Source organism: Berghia stephanieae, chromosome 15 (genome assembly GCF_034508935.2).
Source record: "Berghia stephanieae isolate SIO BIC M18660-M18661 chromosome 15, UCSD_Bste_1.3, whole genome shotgun sequence".
Classification (NCBI taxonomy): domain Eukaryota; kingdom Metazoa; phylum Mollusca; class Gastropoda; order Nudibranchia; family Aeolidiidae; genus Berghia; species Berghia stephanieae.
Window position 1 is genome coordinate 24,114,024 of NC_088374.1, and position 20,000 is coordinate 24,134,023.

A 20,000-nucleotide genomic window follows, 5' to 3' on the forward strand; every position below is an offset into this window, starting at 1 on the left:
ATATATATGTAAAGGACATATATGGGTTGTTAAAAAATGCCACGCAAATAGTCCGGGTATGTTCATCCTGTCATAAAAACATAATAAAAACACAGTCAACACTTGACTAATAGGCTTCAACAGTCGTGATGTCACTTCCCTCGTAATGATGCCTAGTTACTTAGTAACTGGTTCTAAACAATCGGAACAATGGCGGACGCCCTTATGAAATACTTCTCCCACGAGCATACATGAGGAGAAAAACATTATAAATCTGATCATGTTTTGACTTTTACATATTCTGATAACAAGACATGTGAAAAAGTTCTAGCCAGCATGAAGAATAAAAAGTACCGATTTTCTTTGTTTAGAACCAAGTTACTTGTAGCTGGGCAGACGTGATATCAGACTATTGAATCCTATTTCAATCCATCAACAATCCATTCTGAATATCATGGTAAGAAGAGCTTCCAAAGAGAATGGGAGATCATTGATATAAGCCCATAGTGACGTCACAAACTCACAGTATAGGCTGAAATAACACACAACAGTGAATAGAACTCACAAGGACACCCGACAGGTTACCCAACGTGAAAACAATTCGCAACGACAACTCAATAGAACAAACAACAACAAACTGGAACACATTGAAACACAACAATAAATAAATAAGAAGAAAAATAAAATAAAAACGAAATAAATAAAATTCTCTTTATCAATCCCCAAGGGGAAATTTGTCTCCAGGGTCTATTCCAAGGGAAGACTGGAATAACCCAGGCATCAGCCGTAGTGCAGCACCGCAAAGTGAGCTAGGGCGAGGTGACTTGCTCAAGGCCACACAACGGTTCGAGTCGAAAGGTTCGACTAGCAAAGACGGTACCATTAAGCCACGCTGCTCCCACACTGTTCCCACAATATTCATCTTTGGTTCATCACTATTCATAGACATTATGCATGTCACTGTATGGCCTATGGAGTCCCAGAGTGTATCCCAGTTCAAGTCGAAAGGTTCGACTAGCAAAGACTGTACCACTAAGCCACGTAGCCCCCACACTGCTCCCATGATATTCACCTTGGTTCATCACTATTCATAGACATTATGCATGTCACTGTATGGCCTATAGAGTCCCAGAGTGTATCCCCGTTTCCAGGGGCTGCCAACCCTGGCCATGACTATATGTACAATGGAGCGCCAAAATGAGTCCGATTTTGAAAACATTGCGTCAAATCCTGTAAAAACGATAATTGGCCCTAAATTTGACGATGGGCAATTAGACCATACTTCTTCTTCTTCAAGTACCAAGTCTGTGCCAGACATCGGTGATCATGGTACGCCATTCATCTCTCTGATCAGATAACCTCAGAAAACTAATATTACTCTTCTCGTTCTTTGTCACCCAGCTGTTCAAACTATTCAATATGTTTTTCTTGGTCTACCTTTACCCTTTTTACCTTTTATCTTTCCCATGAGAGCAAGGTGTTCAATACATTTATGTCGATTTAGGTGCCCTAAAAATTGCATTTGTCTTTTTCTTATTGTACGAAATAATAACCTTTTAGCTTCAGCTTGCTCTAATACTTCTTCATTAGTTTTCTTCGCTGTCCATGAGATTCGTAACATCCTTCTAAGAAACCACATTTCTGCTGCCTCCAGTTTCTTTCTAATGTCTTCTGTAATTGTCCATACTAGCAATATTATTATTGATAATTTAAATTCATGAATACACTTACTCTTTATAGACAATATAAATAGTGTCCACTTCCAGAATCCACGTACAAATCTGATAAGACCCATCCAGATAATACTGTATTGTACTCCCTATATTTCAACTAAGAACACAACACATACCGCTCAACAACCATTTAAGCAAAATTACAAAAGACACATCCCCTTCCTGCCCCCTATGTCAACACCCCAATGAAACAGTAACACACCACTTGCTTGAATGTCAACCTCTTGAAGACCTGAGATGCACATTCCTCCCACCAAATCCAAGCATCAGTAACACACTTTATAGTCACCTGGAACAACTACAAAAGACGTCTAACTTCTACGTCATGGCACAAGACCGAAGGGCTAGAGCTCAGGTGGTCGCTGGTTCAGATAAGTAAGTAAGTACTCCCTATATGAAGGTCCAGGTTAAGAAACCAGATTAAAGTGTTTAAGTACACTAAAAGAGTGTATGATTGTTAAAAATGCTTTATAAAAATAAAAATTTAACAATACCTAAACTTACACACCTGAGCAAAAAAATCGCAAGAACACGCATCTTAAAAAACATGTAAGGTTGGCACCACTGCGTTTCTATAGGATTAAATAGACAGTAACAATGGCTTGCTTCCTTTTGGATAGGACTCTATTTCGAAAACCCGCTTTCTCCTCCTCCTCCTCCATTTTTTCTTTGTATGTGGATGTCTGTGTGTGTGTGTGTGTGTGTGTGTGTGTGTGGAAAGTTCCAAGTGACAAAATTCCCACTCACCGGGTGGTATCTTACAAACAGTGGCGGGGTGCCAGCCGTATCGCTGGTTACAATTGGGGCTTTGAACAAACACGGCGTTATCACTCAGGCATTCGGCAAACACCTCCCCTCCGATGTAGTACAGCCTCACTCCACGACCTGGTTCAAGAAGAGAGAGAGAAAATAAATAAATAAATAAATAAAAAAAATAAAAAAAATAAAATAGAGATTGTAGCAGTTGTCCTTGATAGCACTAATGGAGCCAGAGTGTATCCTGGTCTCTAACGCCTCACTCCACGACCTGGTTTAACTCACTCAACCCTAACACCGACTATATCCGTAGTTTACCCGGGGTTACTTTTACCCCATGCCTATTTATTATTACATTTTTCTGAGACAAATTATAGGCGCAGTATCAAAACTAATTTTCTTAATTTTTTACATGTTAATGGTAGTTGAATAAAACTATCAATGTACATACATGCTCATTTTTAATACATTTTTCTTCCAATTATTGAAAAGTAGCAAAACTCTCTAGGGTTGAGTGAGTGAAGTAGAGAGAGAGATAAAATAAAATAAAATCAAGATTGTAGCAGTGGTCCAGTCCTTCATAGCACCCATGGATGATTTAAAAACTACAAAGTAGTCCTTCCGAGCCATTAGGCCCATGGAGCTGGATTTTATCCCGGTTTCTATAGCATGAAACGGACAATAACAATTGCTCGCTATCCTTTGGATAGGACATTAGTCTATCGCAAAGTATTTTCCGCCAAATCAAACAGACTCAGCTACCCCATTCACTGCTGGGTGGACAGGGGGTTCAGAATTTTAAAAATATCGACTGCACCCGGGATCGATCTTGGTCCCTTGGTTGTGAAGCGAGTGCTCTACCAACTGAGCTATCGGGACCCCCAGCACCCACAGAGTCTGAGTTTATCACAGTCTCTCTCTCTCTCTCTCTAGAGAGAGAGAGAGAGAGAGAGAGAGAGAGAGAGAGAGAGAGAGAGAGAGAGAGAGAACCACACACACACACACACACACAATAAATAATTAATTTAAAATCTGGGACTGAAGCTATTAATACAGATTGGGTGTTGTTCTTTTCTCTTTTTTTTTTTTTTTGTCGTTTTTTGTTGTTATCTTTTCGAATGGTAGGTCACCAAAAAAAACTTGAACTTTTATTTTTATAAATCGCAGAATCCACTAAATATGCGGCTCAAAACACTTTACTAGGGTTACTAAGCCAGCAACAGCAAGGCTTTTCATTTAAGGGTGAGACTTGATATCAACATTCAATTATTTTCCAGAACTACGGGAGGATTTAGTGAAAGTTCATTAGATTACCCATTACATATTTATCAAAACAAATGATTGGGGGGGGGGGGGAAATATATATATATATATATATATATATATATATATATATATATATATAGAGAAGAGAGAGAGAGAGAGAGAGAGAGAGAGAGAGAGAGAGAGGAGAGAGAGAGAGAGAGAGAGAGAGAGAGAGAGAGAGAGATGAGAAGAGAGAAGAGAGAGAGATAGAAAGAGATAGAAAGGAAAGGAAAACACAAAGAGAAATTTTAAAAGCACAACAACAACAAAAAAAAAAAAAGAACAACAAAAATTAAAAATGCAAAACAAAACAAATAGATAAATCTCAAAAAAAGAAACAAGACAAAGACAAAGACTAGTAGAAACACTAGTAGAGACAATGTTTAGAAGAACAAATAACTAAAAGGAACAAAACAAATATACAAACAAGGCACGTGATGATGATAATTACAAAAACAACATCTGTTGCCAAAATATTATGATATAAAATAAACGACGCAGTATCCACCTTGTCTTGTTTGTTTGTTTATGTAATATTTAAACATGTATAATACATGTCTTATGCAAATCCTCAAAAATGTATGAGAAAAATATTGGTGAAAACCGGCATCATATAAGCAACTGAAATGATAACTATAGTATTAAATGTGATGCGTCATTCAATCAGAAACACAGTCAACGGTTGGTGTACGACACGACACGTGTGTATCAATGTATCATCAATATCATTCACATCACACATCTTTTAAACAATCGTATTAACTCCACGAAAATCGTATCCGCGTATTCGGGGTCCAAAAATCGTACAAAACGTACTGGTTGGCAGGTCTGTGTTTGTTTGATTATGTAATATTTAAACATGCATAATATATGGATAATCCCCCCCCCCCCCCTCTCTCAATGCAAATCACTCCTTTCTGGGTGTTTGTTTTGTTTCGGTTTTGTTTTTAAAATTCTTTCTTTGTTTGTTTATTTGTCTTTTTTTTTTTTTAACATCTAGATCATCTAATGTTTAGGTCAACTGGAAAACCTGGAGGTCACAAACAATCACAACAGGATTGCACTTTGAACTGATGACAAAAAATCAATGCGTTCACGGTTCGCGCTCCTCGTTGAATTCTTCCCTACAATATGGTCGTCGTCCTTCATAGCCGTTGGGCCCATCGTTAACATATGTGACCCTCCGTCTCAAAACAGTATTATGTCGGGATGATTCAGACCCCAAAAAGTGAATTTAGAGATAGATTGATGAGAACTTGGAGCTTAGAAGATTTTGCAATGCAAGAAATAGTCTTTATACTCCACCATAACGTACAGAAATTATACCCGAGTTGGATATTTGTGGCTATGAATTCAATTTCCCTTACCGAGTGGATCCCGACATAATACTGCTTCTGTACGGTGGGTCACATATAGGGAATGATATTAGCGGAAGAGTAGCATCCCTTGATTGGACGTCACCTTACAGAGAGAACGTCAATTTGGTTTTGAAGTGTCTCAAGCCGCTTTCACCGGAAGCGAGGACAAGAGATGCATGCGCACAACCAACATGACGTTCTCTCTCTAATAACTTTTCCGCTGGTGACGTCACAGACTATGGGTGACGTCCAATCAAGGGACGCTACTCTTCCGCTAATCTCATTCCCTATTGCACTTTAACTTGATGACAAAAATCAATGCGTTCACGGTTCACGCTCGTTGAATTCTTCCCTCCAATATGGTAGTATTCTTTCAGAGTCATTGGGCCGATCGTTAACATATAGTAAGTATAGCTAGAACCCACTACGACTTATAGTTTGTAGTCAATTTCTAGGTTTTAATAATAATAATAATAATAATCTTTATTGTCCAAATTAAAGGCAATTCATGTGAGGTAAACAATGCTCAGTTTGGTTCATGGTATGAACATCAACACATTTACAAATACAGACACAGCCATACACGAACATACACGCTTGCACATTGTTTCTACACGTGTATACAAAAGAAATGAGCGTACATACAAACACATATACATACATACATACATACATACATACATACATGCAGACATACATACAAACCAGCATATCATCGTATATGCATGCCTACATTCATACATACATACATACATACATACATACATATATACATACACACAGACACACACACAGACAGATAGAACGATACGATATATTTGCTGGGACAGCAGATAACCATATTATAAATATAGTGTCTTATATTAAGAAGAAGATGGCAATGATTGTGATGATGATGATGATGATGATGATGATGATGATGACTACGATAATGATGATGATGATGATGATGATGATGATGATGATGATGATGATGATGATGATGATAACGACGGCGGCAATGTCGATGATGATGATTCACGACACTGCTTCTCGTTATTTTCATTGGTTGTCTCATTTTTCCACAGAAGATTTGTTAATTAATTTTATGGCGGTTGGAATGAAGGTTGTCTTATGTCGATTTGTCCGACATTTTGCTTCTAGATACCGTCTTCCGGAGCGCAGAAGTTGGAATTTTTCGTTCAGCGGATGCCTCTTTTCGTTGATAATGTTAAAAGATTTCTTCTCAACTGCATTAATATAAGTTGTGTCAAGGCTTCTAAGGTCTGTGTTAATTATTTTTGAAGCCTCTCTGAGGGTTCTATGTAGTTTGGATTTTTCTTTTGTTCCACAGCTTCCATACCACGTTGTGATGCCAAACGAAACGATACTCAATATTAATAACTTGTAGATTTGTATCATGGTCTTTCTGTTCACATTGAAAGACCTTAATTTTCTGAGTATATACAAGCGCTGGTTACATTTTTTGATGACATTGTTGGTGTGCGATTCAAATCTTAGACTGTTATCTATAATTACACCAAGGTATTTAAACGTTTCAACAGTTTCAACCGCCTGATTGTTAATTTTTGTTATTTGTCTTGCTCTTTTTCCTATTTTTCTGTGATCAAACAGTTGTTCCTTTGTTTTTGTTACATTGAGCTCTAGACAGTTATCGGCACACCATTTGCTGAATTTACTAACTTGCTCAGTGTATTTAAATTCGGAGACGGAATCATTGAGCAGGCCGAGTATTGCGGTGTCATCAGCATACTTGATGAGTTGGCAGTTATCAAAGCTAGCCACACAATCGTTTGTATAGAGGATGTAAAGTAGAGGTGAGCTTACACACCCTTGTGGGCATCCGTTTGAAAGAGTTTTTACTGATGATATATTTGAGCCTACTCTGACATGTTGGGGGCAATCGATGAGAAAGTTTAGCACCGTCTAGTGAGCTGTCGTTAGTAGTGCTCAAAGGAAATGGGAGATTCTATAGTTTGACCTATTGAATAACAACTCACAATTTGTTTTCTACTGTGGTCAAAGACTCGTGTTTTGTCATCATTTTTTGATCAGTGTCAGGCTATAAGTTTACAATGGCTAGGCATGGTGCTAGAGTTAATCCGGTTTCTATAGGGTGAAATGGACAATAGCAATTTCTTGTGCTACCCTTGGGATAAGATGCTAGTGTATCAAAAAGTACTTTCTGCCAGGTCTAACAGTCCCAGCTACCCAATCACTAGTTAGTAGTATCGAATGGCTACACCTCTATTTTGAATCTTTCAATCCATTCTTCAAATTCTTTTCCTGCCTTATAGGCTGTCTCGTAGCCTCCTGATAGGCTTGTCACTGGGCAGTGGATGACGATGTGGTCCATTGTCTCAGGGCCTCCTTGTCAATGACGGCATGCATCTGATTCTCTCAGATTCCATCTATGCATGTTAGCTGCGGTTCTGCAATGCCCTGTCAAAATGCGGTTGGAGGTGACCCAGCATTTTCGGCTATTGCAGAGAAAGCCAGGTGTTCTTTCTGTTGGGTTAAAAATCTACTGGTTAATAAATAGAATTAGAATTATCCAGTCTCAGAGATGGAGAGAGAAGCACCCAGAATACAACATGAATGACCCAATCAAGGTACTCGACAGAAAGGAACAGGTCATCATCTTCAGACTGAGAACTGGACACAACCAGTTAAAGGAACATATGTGGAGGATGTCCAGAGCAGGTGCCTCTGGACAATGTGACTGCGGACTTGAAAATGAAAATGGACATCACGTCCTAATGGAATGTCCAAGGTACAACCAGTTGAGAAGGAACTTCTGGCCTGACCCAACCCCATACTCAAAGAAGCTGTACGGCAGTGAGGACAACCTCAGGACCACTGTGGGCTTCATTCACCAGACCGGACTGACCATGTGACGTGACGGGAACGAAGAAGAAGAAGAAGAATTAGAATAAACTTTTAAAAAGTCGTACCGATGTGTCGCCTGGTCATCTCCACTTGTTGGGGACGGTTGACGTTGGACAGGAGGCCCAGGCAGAAGCGCTCCGAGTTGCTGGGGTCCGTGAACCCGTCCACGGTCAGGGAGGGCTGATAGGCGTGGAAGTTCTCCCCGACCCGCATGTTGAGTTCGTAGTAGGCGATGGAGCACCAGTATTCCGGGTCGCGGTAGCTCACCGGCTGCAAGTCGGCTGTGTTGGTGTTGTTGTTGTTGTTGTTGTTATTGTTGGTGGTGTTGCTGTTATTGCTGGTCGAGTTGTTATCTGGGAAATGGGAAAAAAAAAAAAACGGTAAATTTTTTTCAAGTAAAAAAAAAATCAATTTAAGATCTTGGAACAATCCGGCATAATGTGCGAAAATCGATGGGAATGGAAATTTGTTGATTCAACAACGATCAAAGCGGCCCAGTTAATTTAGTCAAATATTGCCAATGTGTCCGTCAATTGTATAATATGTGCGGCTATGTGGTCTAGTGGTATGACACTCGCTTTCGGATCGGAAGGGCCTGGGTTCGAGCCTCGCTCGGCGCATAGTTGAGTCCTTGGAAAAGGCTCTTTACTCACATTCTCTCACCGTATTCAGGTGTAAAATGAGTACCCGGCCCTTAACAGCGTTGTCTTTGACCAAAAAATTGTAATATCGCCTGACAGGCGTCATGTCCCGTCCTACATGTTAAATGTTGCTGTTGACCAGGGACCCCTTGTAAATCGCTTTGAGCACATTTTAGTGGACATTGCACTATATAAAAGCTCAATTTTTTTTTTTTTTTAATTTTTTTATTTTAATATGCCATTTTACCTCCGTAGAGAGGACCTGGTGTGATTTTCAATCTGAATCAACCTTGAGATTAAGTCACTAGTATGACATTTGTTTTTTTATTATATAGCCCAATATCCACTAAATGTGCTCAAAGCGCTTTACAAGGGGTCCCTAGCAAACAGCAACATTTAACATTTAGGACAGGAGGAAATGACGCCTGTTAGGCGATATTACAAATTTTTTTTTCGGACAGAAACAACGCTGTTAACAGCCAGGTACTCATTTTACACCCGAGTACAGTGAGAGAATGTGAGTAAAGAGCCTTCTCCAAGGAATTGACTATGCGCCGATCGAGGCTTGAACCCAGGACCTTCTGCTCCAAAAGCGAGCGTCATACTTCTAGACCACACAGCCGTAATTCTACGAAATGTTTCGTAATAGCAGACGTGTCCAAGTTTATTTTTACAAGTTATAAGATATTAAAAATTCATGACTACATCTACCTGTGTGATTTGATATACATTATAATTCAGCTATACCCAAGCTGGAGAAGACCCATCTGTTAGCATGTACACATACATGGACGCACACTCCGACACGCACGCGCACACACACACACACACACACACACACACACACACACACACACACACACATATAGACGTGCACACGCACTATCCAAAAGAAGAATGTTACCCAAAAAAAGTAATTTATTCATAATAATAATAATTATAAATTCAATGATTAAATTATTTTTAAAATAATAATAACAAATAAACAAATAAGTGAAGTAAGAATAGCAATGTCCAACGGAATAATATATGAATGAATATATGTGATTTGTTGAATGAAAGGAAGGAATGACTGAATGAATGAATGAATGAATGAATGAATGAATTAATGAATGAAACCTCAACTCACCGACTGGAGGGCTTGGACTCATGTCAATATCGTCTGAGGAATGAGGGAGGAGAGGGAAGGGCGGGGGAGAAGCAATAATTGAAACATCAATTGTTTTTTTTTTTTGTTTTTAAGGGTTTTACCATGCTTGCAACACATTTAGGTCATGCAACACATTTAGGTTATATTCAGCGCCAGTAAAAAGGGAGAATATGGGATAGGAAAAAGTTCTAGAATAACAATTAAAGGACCCAAGAAAAGATAATTTGTTTTTGTTTGTTTTTAAGGGTTTTACCACGTTTGCAACACATTTAGGTCATATTCAGCGCCAGTAAAAAGGGAGAATATGGATAGAAAAAGTTCTAGAATAACAATTAAAGCACCAAGAAAAGGAATGGTTCAAATAGGGAATTGGTGTAGATTCCAAGATCATACCATCAATGTACTTAGTTTGAGATCACCTAAAAGTGTCATCCAGACGCGAGCACAAGTCCCTACCGAGAGGAATACACTCAAATGCTTACATCATAAATTCAAAACAATAAATATAACAATATATAACAGAGAGATGATTGACAAGGAAAAAAATAGCATCTCCAAAAACAATAACTATACATTTGACTGTTTCCCTCTCAGCCAGGGTATCTGGCCAGGGCCAGGACAAAACCATGTTATCTCATTCCAAGACAAAGACAGAAAGCGAGTTGGAAAACAGGTATAGATAGGGAGATAGAAGACACAGCAAGTACCTCCCTGCCCACTATGGGAGGTCAGGATCCCCACACAGTGAAAAATCAAGACATTGTACCAATAAATATATGATTTCTATTAAGAAATCATTAAGCAGCAGACACCGGTGTGTAAGATAAAGACCTGAACAAGAGTGTAGGAAAGGTACCAGACAAGGCAAGAAAGCACTGGTGTGTAAGATAAAGACCTGAACAAGAGTCTAGGAAAGGTACCAGACAAGGCAAGAAAGCACCGGTGTGTAAGATAAAGACCTGAACAAGAGTGTAGGAAAGGTGTCAGACAAGGCAAGAAAGCACCGGTGTGTAAGATAAAGACCTGAACAAGAGTGTAGGAAAGGTGTCAGACAAGGCAAGAAAGCACCGGTGTGTAAGATAAAGACCTGAACAAGAGTGTAGGAAAGGTGTCAGACAAGGCAAGAAAGCACCGGTGTGTAAGATAAAGACCTGAACAAGAGTGTAGGAAAGGTACCAGACAAGGCAAGAAAGAAAAATCCATCCATCCATCTAGTCAGCTGATCCTGCGTAGGACGTTGCTTCCTGAACTTTCTTGCGAAACAGATTACGGTTTTCCGCCAGTCTACTTGCTCGAGTTGTTGTCATTCCCAGCCATTCACATATATCTTGTTCCCAGCTTCTTGTTGGTTTACCTCTTCCTCTCTTGCCGTCTACCCTTGTCTGCAGAATGTGCTTTTCTAAGGATTCGTGGCGAGTAGTGTGGCCAAAATAGTGCAGTTTCAATTTCTTTACAGTTTGAAGAAGAATTGGTGATTTTATTCCGATCCTTCTCAGGACTTCTTTGTTTGTTTGTTTTTCAGTCCATGATATTCTGAGTATTTTTCTGTAGCATGCCATTTCAAAAGCTGTGATCTTTGTGCTCTCTGCTTTGCTGATAGTCCACGCTTCGCATCCATATGGTGCAGTTGGGAAAACAAGAAAGAAAAATACACAAGAAAAAAACCCAAAAAACATCCCAAGAAAAAAATTGTCGACTTCCACCTTCTGATTTCTGGTCAGACGTACTACCATTTCACTGACCATTGGGATGGTTTTTTCCTTGTATTTTTCTTTGTTTTAAAAAAATTAAAATTGAGCTTTTATTTAGCGCAATATCCACTAAATGTGCTAAAAGCGCTTTACAAGAGGTCCCTGACCAACAGAAACACGTAACTTGTAGAATGAAACACGACGCTCGTTAGGCGATACTACAATTATTTTTTTTCCTGACAGAGCCAACGCTGTCAACGGCCAGGTATTTATTTTACACCTGAGTACGGTGAGAGAATGTGAGTAAAGACCCTTCTCCAAGGACTCAACTATGCGCCGAGCAATGCTCAAAACCAGGACCTTCCGATCTGAAAGCGAGTGTCATACCACAAGACCACATAGCCGCAAAATCTTTCTTGCTTTGTCTGGCACCTTTCATACACATTTAATCAGTTCTTTATGATTTTTATTAAAACCTTTTGAATACTTAGAAACACTAAAGGCACTAATTATTATTATTATATTTTTTAAAATAAAAAAGTGACGCCTTTCACAACGACACCACCATAAGATCCCGTCGCCTAGGCATTCCACGAAGGGTAGTGCAGTCGACAAATGGAACCGCTTGCCTGCAACAGTTGTCGACGCCCCTTCATTGCAGGCATTCAAGCGCCGTCTCGACAATCATTGTGAAACAGAGAAAATACTATTTGCAGAGTTTAATTCAGACAACCTCCTCCCACTGTGTGGCATGCCCAGTTTTTGAGAGACATGAATTGAATACGTTCACGAATGCACAAGAGCAGATAAAAGGCTGTAAAAGCCTACATAAACCTGGGCTTAAATCATATCATATCATCATCGATATAGAGAGTCCATCAAGCAGGATGTCTGATGTCAAAAGGAATTACACAATGTTGTCCAAGAGAGCAAATTGGGGGTTAATAATCTTGCCCAAGGAAAAAAAATGAAAGTGCCTGAAGGGGGGCTCGAACCTGGGACCTTCCGCATCACAGTGCAATGCCTTAATTAATGTAACCACTCGGCCACTTCGCCCCCTGTATATATATATATATATAACAATGTTTAAAACCCTACTTTTTGTCATTTTAAAAAATAATTTTTTTAAAGGATGTGAAAATTTCAACAATATTTTTTGTTCCTTCTGAGCCTGTGACAAAAACTAAGAGATGAAGTGATAGATAGATAGATAGATAGATAGATAGATAGATAGATAGATAGATAGATAGATAGATAGATAGATAGATATCATATTAACAGTTCCTTGTCAAAATTGTTGGTGTTGGGAGAACAGCTGGAAGCATGACAAAGTGGGGGTTGGCTGAGACTAGCTTGTGTACATGTGGATGCCCAGAGCAAACGATGGAGCACATCCTTAGAGAATGCCAGGATGGGCCCAGCTGCACTGACTATGACCTAAGAGTCTGCTCCACAGATGCTGTGGAGTGGGTTCGGTGTTGGAGCGACAAGCTATGATGATGATTGTCAAAAATTACATTTCTAGGTTTTTGATTTTTCATAATTTTATAGGGATAAAATCAGATAGATAAATAGTAGATAGAAATATAGATAGATAGAGATAAATGGAGATAGATGAGATGGATGAAAAGAGAGAGAGAGAGAGAGAGAGAGAGAGAGAGAGAGAGAGAGAGAGAGAGAGAGAGAGAGAGAGAGAAAGAGAGAGAGAGAGAGTGTATATCCTTACCCATTCCCTGACTATCTGTTGTGTCTCCCTCCTCACTCAAATAACCGGGAGGGGGCGTTGCTGGCAATAAAATGAAGAAAGAGAGGACGAGATTAGGGGAGAGGAGAAGGGGGGAGGGGGGGGGGGGGAAGAGAAATACCAACAAAAAAATGATTGAATAGATTTAACTAAGGCACTTTACATACATGATATTACCTCACATGAATCAAGGAAAAATAGCATTTTCACCAAATTTTCCTCACTGACGATATCCAAGTGTTGAGATTTATATGTGTCAGTGCATGACATAATCAGTCGAAAGGTGAAAATTTTGGATTTGTAATTCTGTTTTTTTTTTTTTGTTTGTTTTTGTTTTTTTTTTTGGCATTTTCTGAAAGAATTTGTATACCAGAGCATTTTAATCGTTATTTGATGTAAATCAGGTGATTTTTCATGAAGTTTTTTGGTCAGATGTATGGGGAAAGGTATCCAGCAACTTTTCTCAAATGTCATGCTTTTTCAACTTGACTTGCTATAAAAAAAAAAAAAAAAAAAATTTGAAGTGAAATTATGTTTTGATATTTCCCGAAGATGTACAAAAAGGGTTGATTTAATAATTTATGACAAGAACTCATTTTTGATCAAAACTGACCTTCTAACTCTAAACTTGGCAATATCTGAGTTCAACAAACCTTTTCACCATCCATCCGATTATGTCATTCACTGTAACATATTGGTTAATTTTTTAAATTCCAAATTTCACCAAATTTTGGCTAATAATAATAATAATAATAATAATAATAATAATAATAATAATAATAATAAAAATAATAATAATAATAATAATAAAAATAATAATAATAATAATAACAATAATAATAATAATAATAATAATAATAATAATAATAATAATAATAATAATAATAATAATAATAATAATAATAATAATGTTCAATATTCCGTTGAAACCTAAATAAACGTCTATACAAGTCATCCATTTAAATGGTCTTGTCATATTCTAGTCTATCACCAACCGTGACTAACAATGTCAATGTTTTTACCCCCAACTGTGACTCGCGACCGACAATAATGTCAATGTTTTTCACACAATTTATTTTTGACTTTTTTACTTCCCACCGCATACTGATAATGGTGACATTAATTTACCCTTGTTACTTTTACCTCTGCTATAGCTATCCTTGCCCCATGCCTATTTATAACATTATTCTGAGACACATTATAGGCGTAGTATCAAAGCCAATGTTTTCAATTTTTGCATGTTAATGATAGTTGAATAAAACTATCTATGGACATGCTCATTTTCAATAATTTTTTTCCCAATTTTGAAAAGAAGCAAAAATCTCTAGGATTGAATGAGTTAACTCACATTTGAATACCTGCTATAACTCTAGACTAAAACTAAAACCAGTTAATGTCGGTACTGACTGGGGTATTCTGTGTATATCTGCAAACCCTAGCAGATCACACAATTGTGGGAATTCCCTGAACGCTTGTGGAAATAATATTATTTGTAAATCCCGTAATGATCTTCCTTATTATTATGTCACCAATTATATATTTTGTTTTAATCAATAAATAATTTTTTTTCTTCTAAAAACAAAAAGAAAACACACACAAAAACAAACAAAAAAAGAGAATTTGTATAGCGCAATATCCACCACACGCGATCAAAGCGCCATATTTACAAGGGGTCCCTCCCTCCCGTCCCTGGCCAAGAGCAACAATAACCATGTAGGATAAGAAACGATGATAATTAGGCGATATGACACAATTTTATTCCACATAGACAATGCTGTTAACAGCCATGTACTCATTTTAAATCTCTGAGTACGGTGAGAGAATGTGAATAGTAGTCCTCAATGATACACTGCTGAGAGAGAGAGAGAGAGAGAGAGAGAGAGAGAGAGAGAGAGAGAGAGAGAGAGAGAGAGAGAGAGAGAGAGAGAGAGAGATTCGAACCCTGGTTCTTCTTATCCGAAGGCGAGTGTCATACCACAAGGTTCTAGAAGGATAGAAGAAGACAACAACAAGTGACCTCCTCCTGCCCACCTTGGGAGGTCAGAACACCCCCCCCCCCCCCCCACCCACCCATTCATTGACTGAACGGGGCAATACAAGAATTTGCAAGCCTAATAGATCACAATAGCAGACTTGAGACCCAGAAATGTTTTATCATATTTTTACGAATATCAAATGGTCATTTTCTCAATTGATAGGCAGGGCAGCAATAATAGTAATAGTGGGAATTTCCTGAATGCTTGTGAAAATAATATTTGTATATCGGTTATTGATTGTCCTTCTGAAATGTCAACAGTGATATGCAAAACACATTTCAGGGTAGGGAGAGAGATAGACAGAGAGAGGGGGGGGGGAGGGGAGAGAGGAAGGGGGGCACAGAGAGAGAGACAAAGAGAGAGAGAGAGAGAGAGAGAGAGAGAGAGAGAGAGAGAGAGAGAGAGACAGAGAGAGAGAGAGAGAGAGAGAGAGAGGGGAGAGAAGAGAGAGAGAGAGAGAGAGAGAGAGAGAGAGAGAAGAGAGAGGAGAGAACAGAAGACAAGAGAGAGAGAGCAGAGAGAGAGAGAGAGAAGAGAGAGACAGAGAGAGAAGAGAGAGAGGACAAGAGAACAGAGAGAGAGAGACAGAGAGAGAGAGAGACAGAGAGACGAGAGAAGAAAGAGAGAGAGAATGAGAGAGAAAGGAGAGAGGAAGAGAGAACAGAGAGAGAGAAGAGAGAAAGAGAAGAGAGAAGAAAAGAGAGAGAGAGAAAGAGAGAGAGAGAGAAGAGAGAGAGAGAGAGAGAGATTATACCATACCATTGGGTTGGGGGCTTGGAGTCATCGGTATTCTCTGGCACCGTGTCACTGTAGTCCTCTAGTTTGGGGAACGTGTCAGGGATGTCGGTGTGTCTTGGCACAAGAACCTGGGGCTGGGCTGGACGGGTCAAATAAAAATAAATTTAAAAATTAAAAGTTACAAGTTATCAATATAATATCAACACTTCAGGAAAGAAAAAAAATGGATTTAAACTACTCGTGGTTATACCTTTAAAAAAAACGTTCGAATCGGGTGTGATCATAAACGTGAAGTTTGGTGTCTTATAATTTGCTTATTCAGCTATATTAACTCACTCAATCCTAGAGATTTTTTATACTTTTCAAAATTAGAAAAAATGTATTTAAAATGAACATGCACATAGATAGTTTTATTCAAATACCATTATCATGTAAAAACTAAAAAAAACATTAGCATTGATACTACGCCTCATAAAAATGTAATAAATAGGCATGGGGTAAAAGTAACCTGGGACGACTAAGGATATAATCGGTGTTAGGGTTGAATGAGTTGAAGTTAACCGCTAATCATCATGCCTGGTGGAGCATTCCAGGAGTCTTGGACCAAAGATACAGCTTTCAAAGACTGGTTGAAAAACACTAGCAACAATCTTGAAGCATACTGCATGGTGTTGTGTATAGTATAGCCACAAACGGTTATTTTATATGTAAAAAGGAATAAACAAAAATGAATATAACAGCTTCAACACGAAACGTTTCGGGCTCAAAACCCTTCTTAGCCAACAACAAAAATCAATATAACAGCTTCAACACGAAACGTTTCGGGCTCAAAACCCTTCTTCAGCCAACAACAAAAATCAATATAACAGCTTCAACACGAAACGTTTCGGGCTCAAAACCCTTCTTCAGCCAACAACAAAAATCAATATAACAGCTTCAACTCGAAACGTTTCGGGCTCAAAACCCTTCTTCAGCCAACAACAAAAATCAATATAACAGCTTCAACTCGAAACGTTTCGGGCTCAAAACCCTTCTTCAGCCAACAACAAAAATCAATATAACAGCTTCAACACGAAACGTTTTCGGGCTCAAAACCCTTCTTCAGCCAACAACAAAAATCAATATAACAGCTTCAACACGAAACGTTTCGGGCTCAAAACCCTTCTTCAGCCAACAACAAAAATCAATATAACAGCTTCAACACGAAACGTTTCGGGCTCAAAACCCTTCTTCAGCCAACAACAAAAATCAATATAACAGCTTCAACACGAAACGTTTCGGGCTCAAAACCCTTCTTCAGCCAACAACAAAAATCAATATAACAGCTTCAACACGAAACGTTTCGGGCTCAGAACCCTTCTTCAGCCAACAACAAAAATCAATATAACAGCTTCAACTCGAAACGTTTCGGGCTCAAAACCCTTCTTCAGCCAACAACAAAAATCAATATAACAGCTTCAACACGAAACGTTTCGGGCTCAAAACCCTTCTTCAGCCAACAACAAAAATCAATATAACAGCTTCAACACGAAACGTTTCGGGCTCAAAACCCTTCTTCAGCCAACAACAAAAATCAATATAACAGCTTCAACACGAAACTTTTCGGGCTCAAAACCCTTCTTCAGCCAACAACAAAAATCAATAAAGACATAAATACATGACTAAATTCCAGATAGACGACAGACGAACTAAAAAATATCTCTGTCATCTATCTGGAATTTTTATCTCATTCGAGACCCAACGGGGCAAAAAAAAAAAAAAAAAAAAAAAAAAAAAAAAAAAAAAAAAAAAAAAAAAACAAACAAACAAACAAACAAACATGACTAACTCACATAACAGAGAGATGATATAGATAGTATGCAGATGACGTCACTCAGGCCTTTGTTATTGTTTTTGCCATCCGCGTTTGTGAGTTGTTCTCACTAAACTGTATTAACCAGACTATAAAAGTTCATGGTTACACAGAGTTTGTGTGTTCGTCCGTTATACTTCCGGATGGCAATGTTGTGAACTCCTTGGCCAAGCGCATTCTATCTATACGAAGAATAAAAATATCATCTCCCGAAACTAACATACTAAACATTTAACAGTTTCCCTCTTAGCTAAGGACTCTGACAAAGACCAGGGCAAAACCAAGTAGTCCCATTCCAAGATAAAGACAGAAAGCAACTCAGAAAACAAAACCAAAAAAAAAAAAAAAACAACAACAAAAAAACAGATATACGGGGGTGGGTAGAAGTGTAAGACACAGCAATGTGGGAAGCCAAAGACACCCCACCCCCCCCCCCCTACATACCCACCCAACTAACTAATGATGAATGAATTGCCCACCGAGTTCCACCCTGGAGTAGTGGTAAGGGTTGATGCACACCTGACCTCGTCTTTCTTGAAGTGGAAGGCGTACACGCAGCAAGATAAAGACAGAAAGCAACTCAGAAAACAGATATACAGGGGGATAGAAAACACAGCAATGGGAGGCCAAAGACCCCGCCCCCACCCACCCACCCACCCAACTAATGATGAATGAATTGCTCACCGAGTTCCACCCTGGAGTAGTGGTAAGGGTTGATGCACACCTCGTCTTTCTTGAGGTGGAAGGCGTACACGCAACGATCCCCTGGCGTCAACTCGTGGTGGTCGTTGAGGTCGGGCCACCGGAACAGTTGGCAGTAGATGAAGTGGGGAAGACTCTTTCTATGGGACACCTGGAGACGCCCATCCAGGGATCTGAAACGACACACACAGGGACAATTCAGGTTTTCGTCCAACCGAGTCATCGATCACATGATTTGTACGACACACACAGACAATGGGAGTAATCTATATTTTTTCAGGTTTTCGTCCAACCGAGTCATCGATCACATGATTTGTACGACACACACAGACAATGGGAGTAATCTATATTTATTCAGGTTTTCGTCCAACCGAGTCATCGATCACATGATTTGTACGACACACACAGACAATGGGAGGAATCTATAGTTATTCAGGTTTTCGTCCAGTCTAACCGAGTCATCGATCACATGATTTGTACGACACACACAGACAATGGGAGTAATCTATATTTATTCAGGTTTTCGTCCAGTCTAACCGAGTCATCGATCACATGATTTGTACGACACACACAGACAATGGGAGGAATCTATAGTTATTCAGGTTTTCGTCCAGTCTAACCGAGTCATCGATCACATGATTTGTACGACACACACAGACAATGGGAGTAATCTATATTTATTCAGGTTTTCGTCCAGTCTAACCGAGTCATCGATCACATGATTTGTACGACACACACAGACAATGGGAGTAATCTATATTTATTCAGGTTTTCGTCCAGTCTAACCGAGTCATCGATCACATGATTTGTACGACACACACAGACAATGGGAGTAATCTATATTTATTCAGGTTTTCGTCCAGTCTAACCGAGTCATCGATCACATGATTTGTACGACACACACAGACAATGGGAGTAATCTATAGTTATTCAAGTTTTCGTCCAGTCTAACCGAGTCATCGATCACATGATTTGTACGACATTCACAGGGACAATGGGAGTAATCTATAGTTATTCAGGTTTTCGTCCAGTCTAACCGAGTCATCGATCACATGATTTGTACGACATTCACAGGGACAATGGGAGTAATCTATAGTTATTCAGGTTTTCGTCCAGTCTAACCGAGTCATCGATCACATGATTTGTTGCTGTCCAATGATTTCACGATGTGGGTCACTGTGAGCAAATCTTACAATGAGATCGTTTGTTTTGTTTGTTGTTTTTTTGTTTTTTTGTTAAGGTTGTTATTTTTTTTTTAATTGAGCTTTTATAAAGCGCAATATCCACTAAACATGCTCAAAGCGCTTTACAAGGGTTCCCTGGCCAACAGCAACACTTAACATGTAAGACGAGACATGACGCCTGTTAGGCGATATTACATTTTTTTCGGATAGAGACAACGCTGTTAACGGCCAGGTATTCATTT

At 38.9% G+C, this 20,000-nt stretch overlaps 2 protein-coding genes across 3 annotated transcripts in view; one reads left to right on the forward strand and one right to left on the reverse strand.

The window, feature by feature from the left end:
• The window catches only part of LOC144960241 (NXPE family member 4-like), a 384,922-nt gene that overhangs the window by 122,995 nt on the left and 241,927 nt on the right, over window positions 1-20,000 (forward strand). The gene's annotated exons all lie outside the window — the stretch shown is intronic.
• Window positions 1,064-20,000, reverse strand: part of LOC144960732 (mothers against decapentaplegic homolog 3-like) — a 24,717-nt gene continuing 5,780 nt past the window's right edge. The window contains exons 2-10 of the mRNA XM_078894022.1: window positions 18,557-18,747; window positions 16,037-16,159; window positions 15,413-15,432; window positions 14,650-14,662; window positions 13,229-13,288; window positions 9,791-9,823; window positions 8,086-8,373; window positions 2,424-2,597; window positions 1,064-1,209 (exon numbers count right to left, since the gene is read on the reverse strand). Of these exons, the coding sequence (XP_078750148.1) occupies window positions 1,064-1,209; window positions 2,424-2,597; window positions 8,086-8,373; window positions 9,791-9,823; window positions 13,229-13,288; window positions 14,650-14,662; window positions 15,413-15,432; window positions 16,037-16,159; window positions 18,557-18,747 (1,048 nt within the window). The remainder of the gene's footprint in view (window positions 1,210-2,423; window positions 2,598-8,085; window positions 8,374-9,790; window positions 9,824-13,228; window positions 13,289-14,649; window positions 14,663-15,412; window positions 15,433-16,036; window positions 16,160-18,556; window positions 18,748-20,000) is intronic.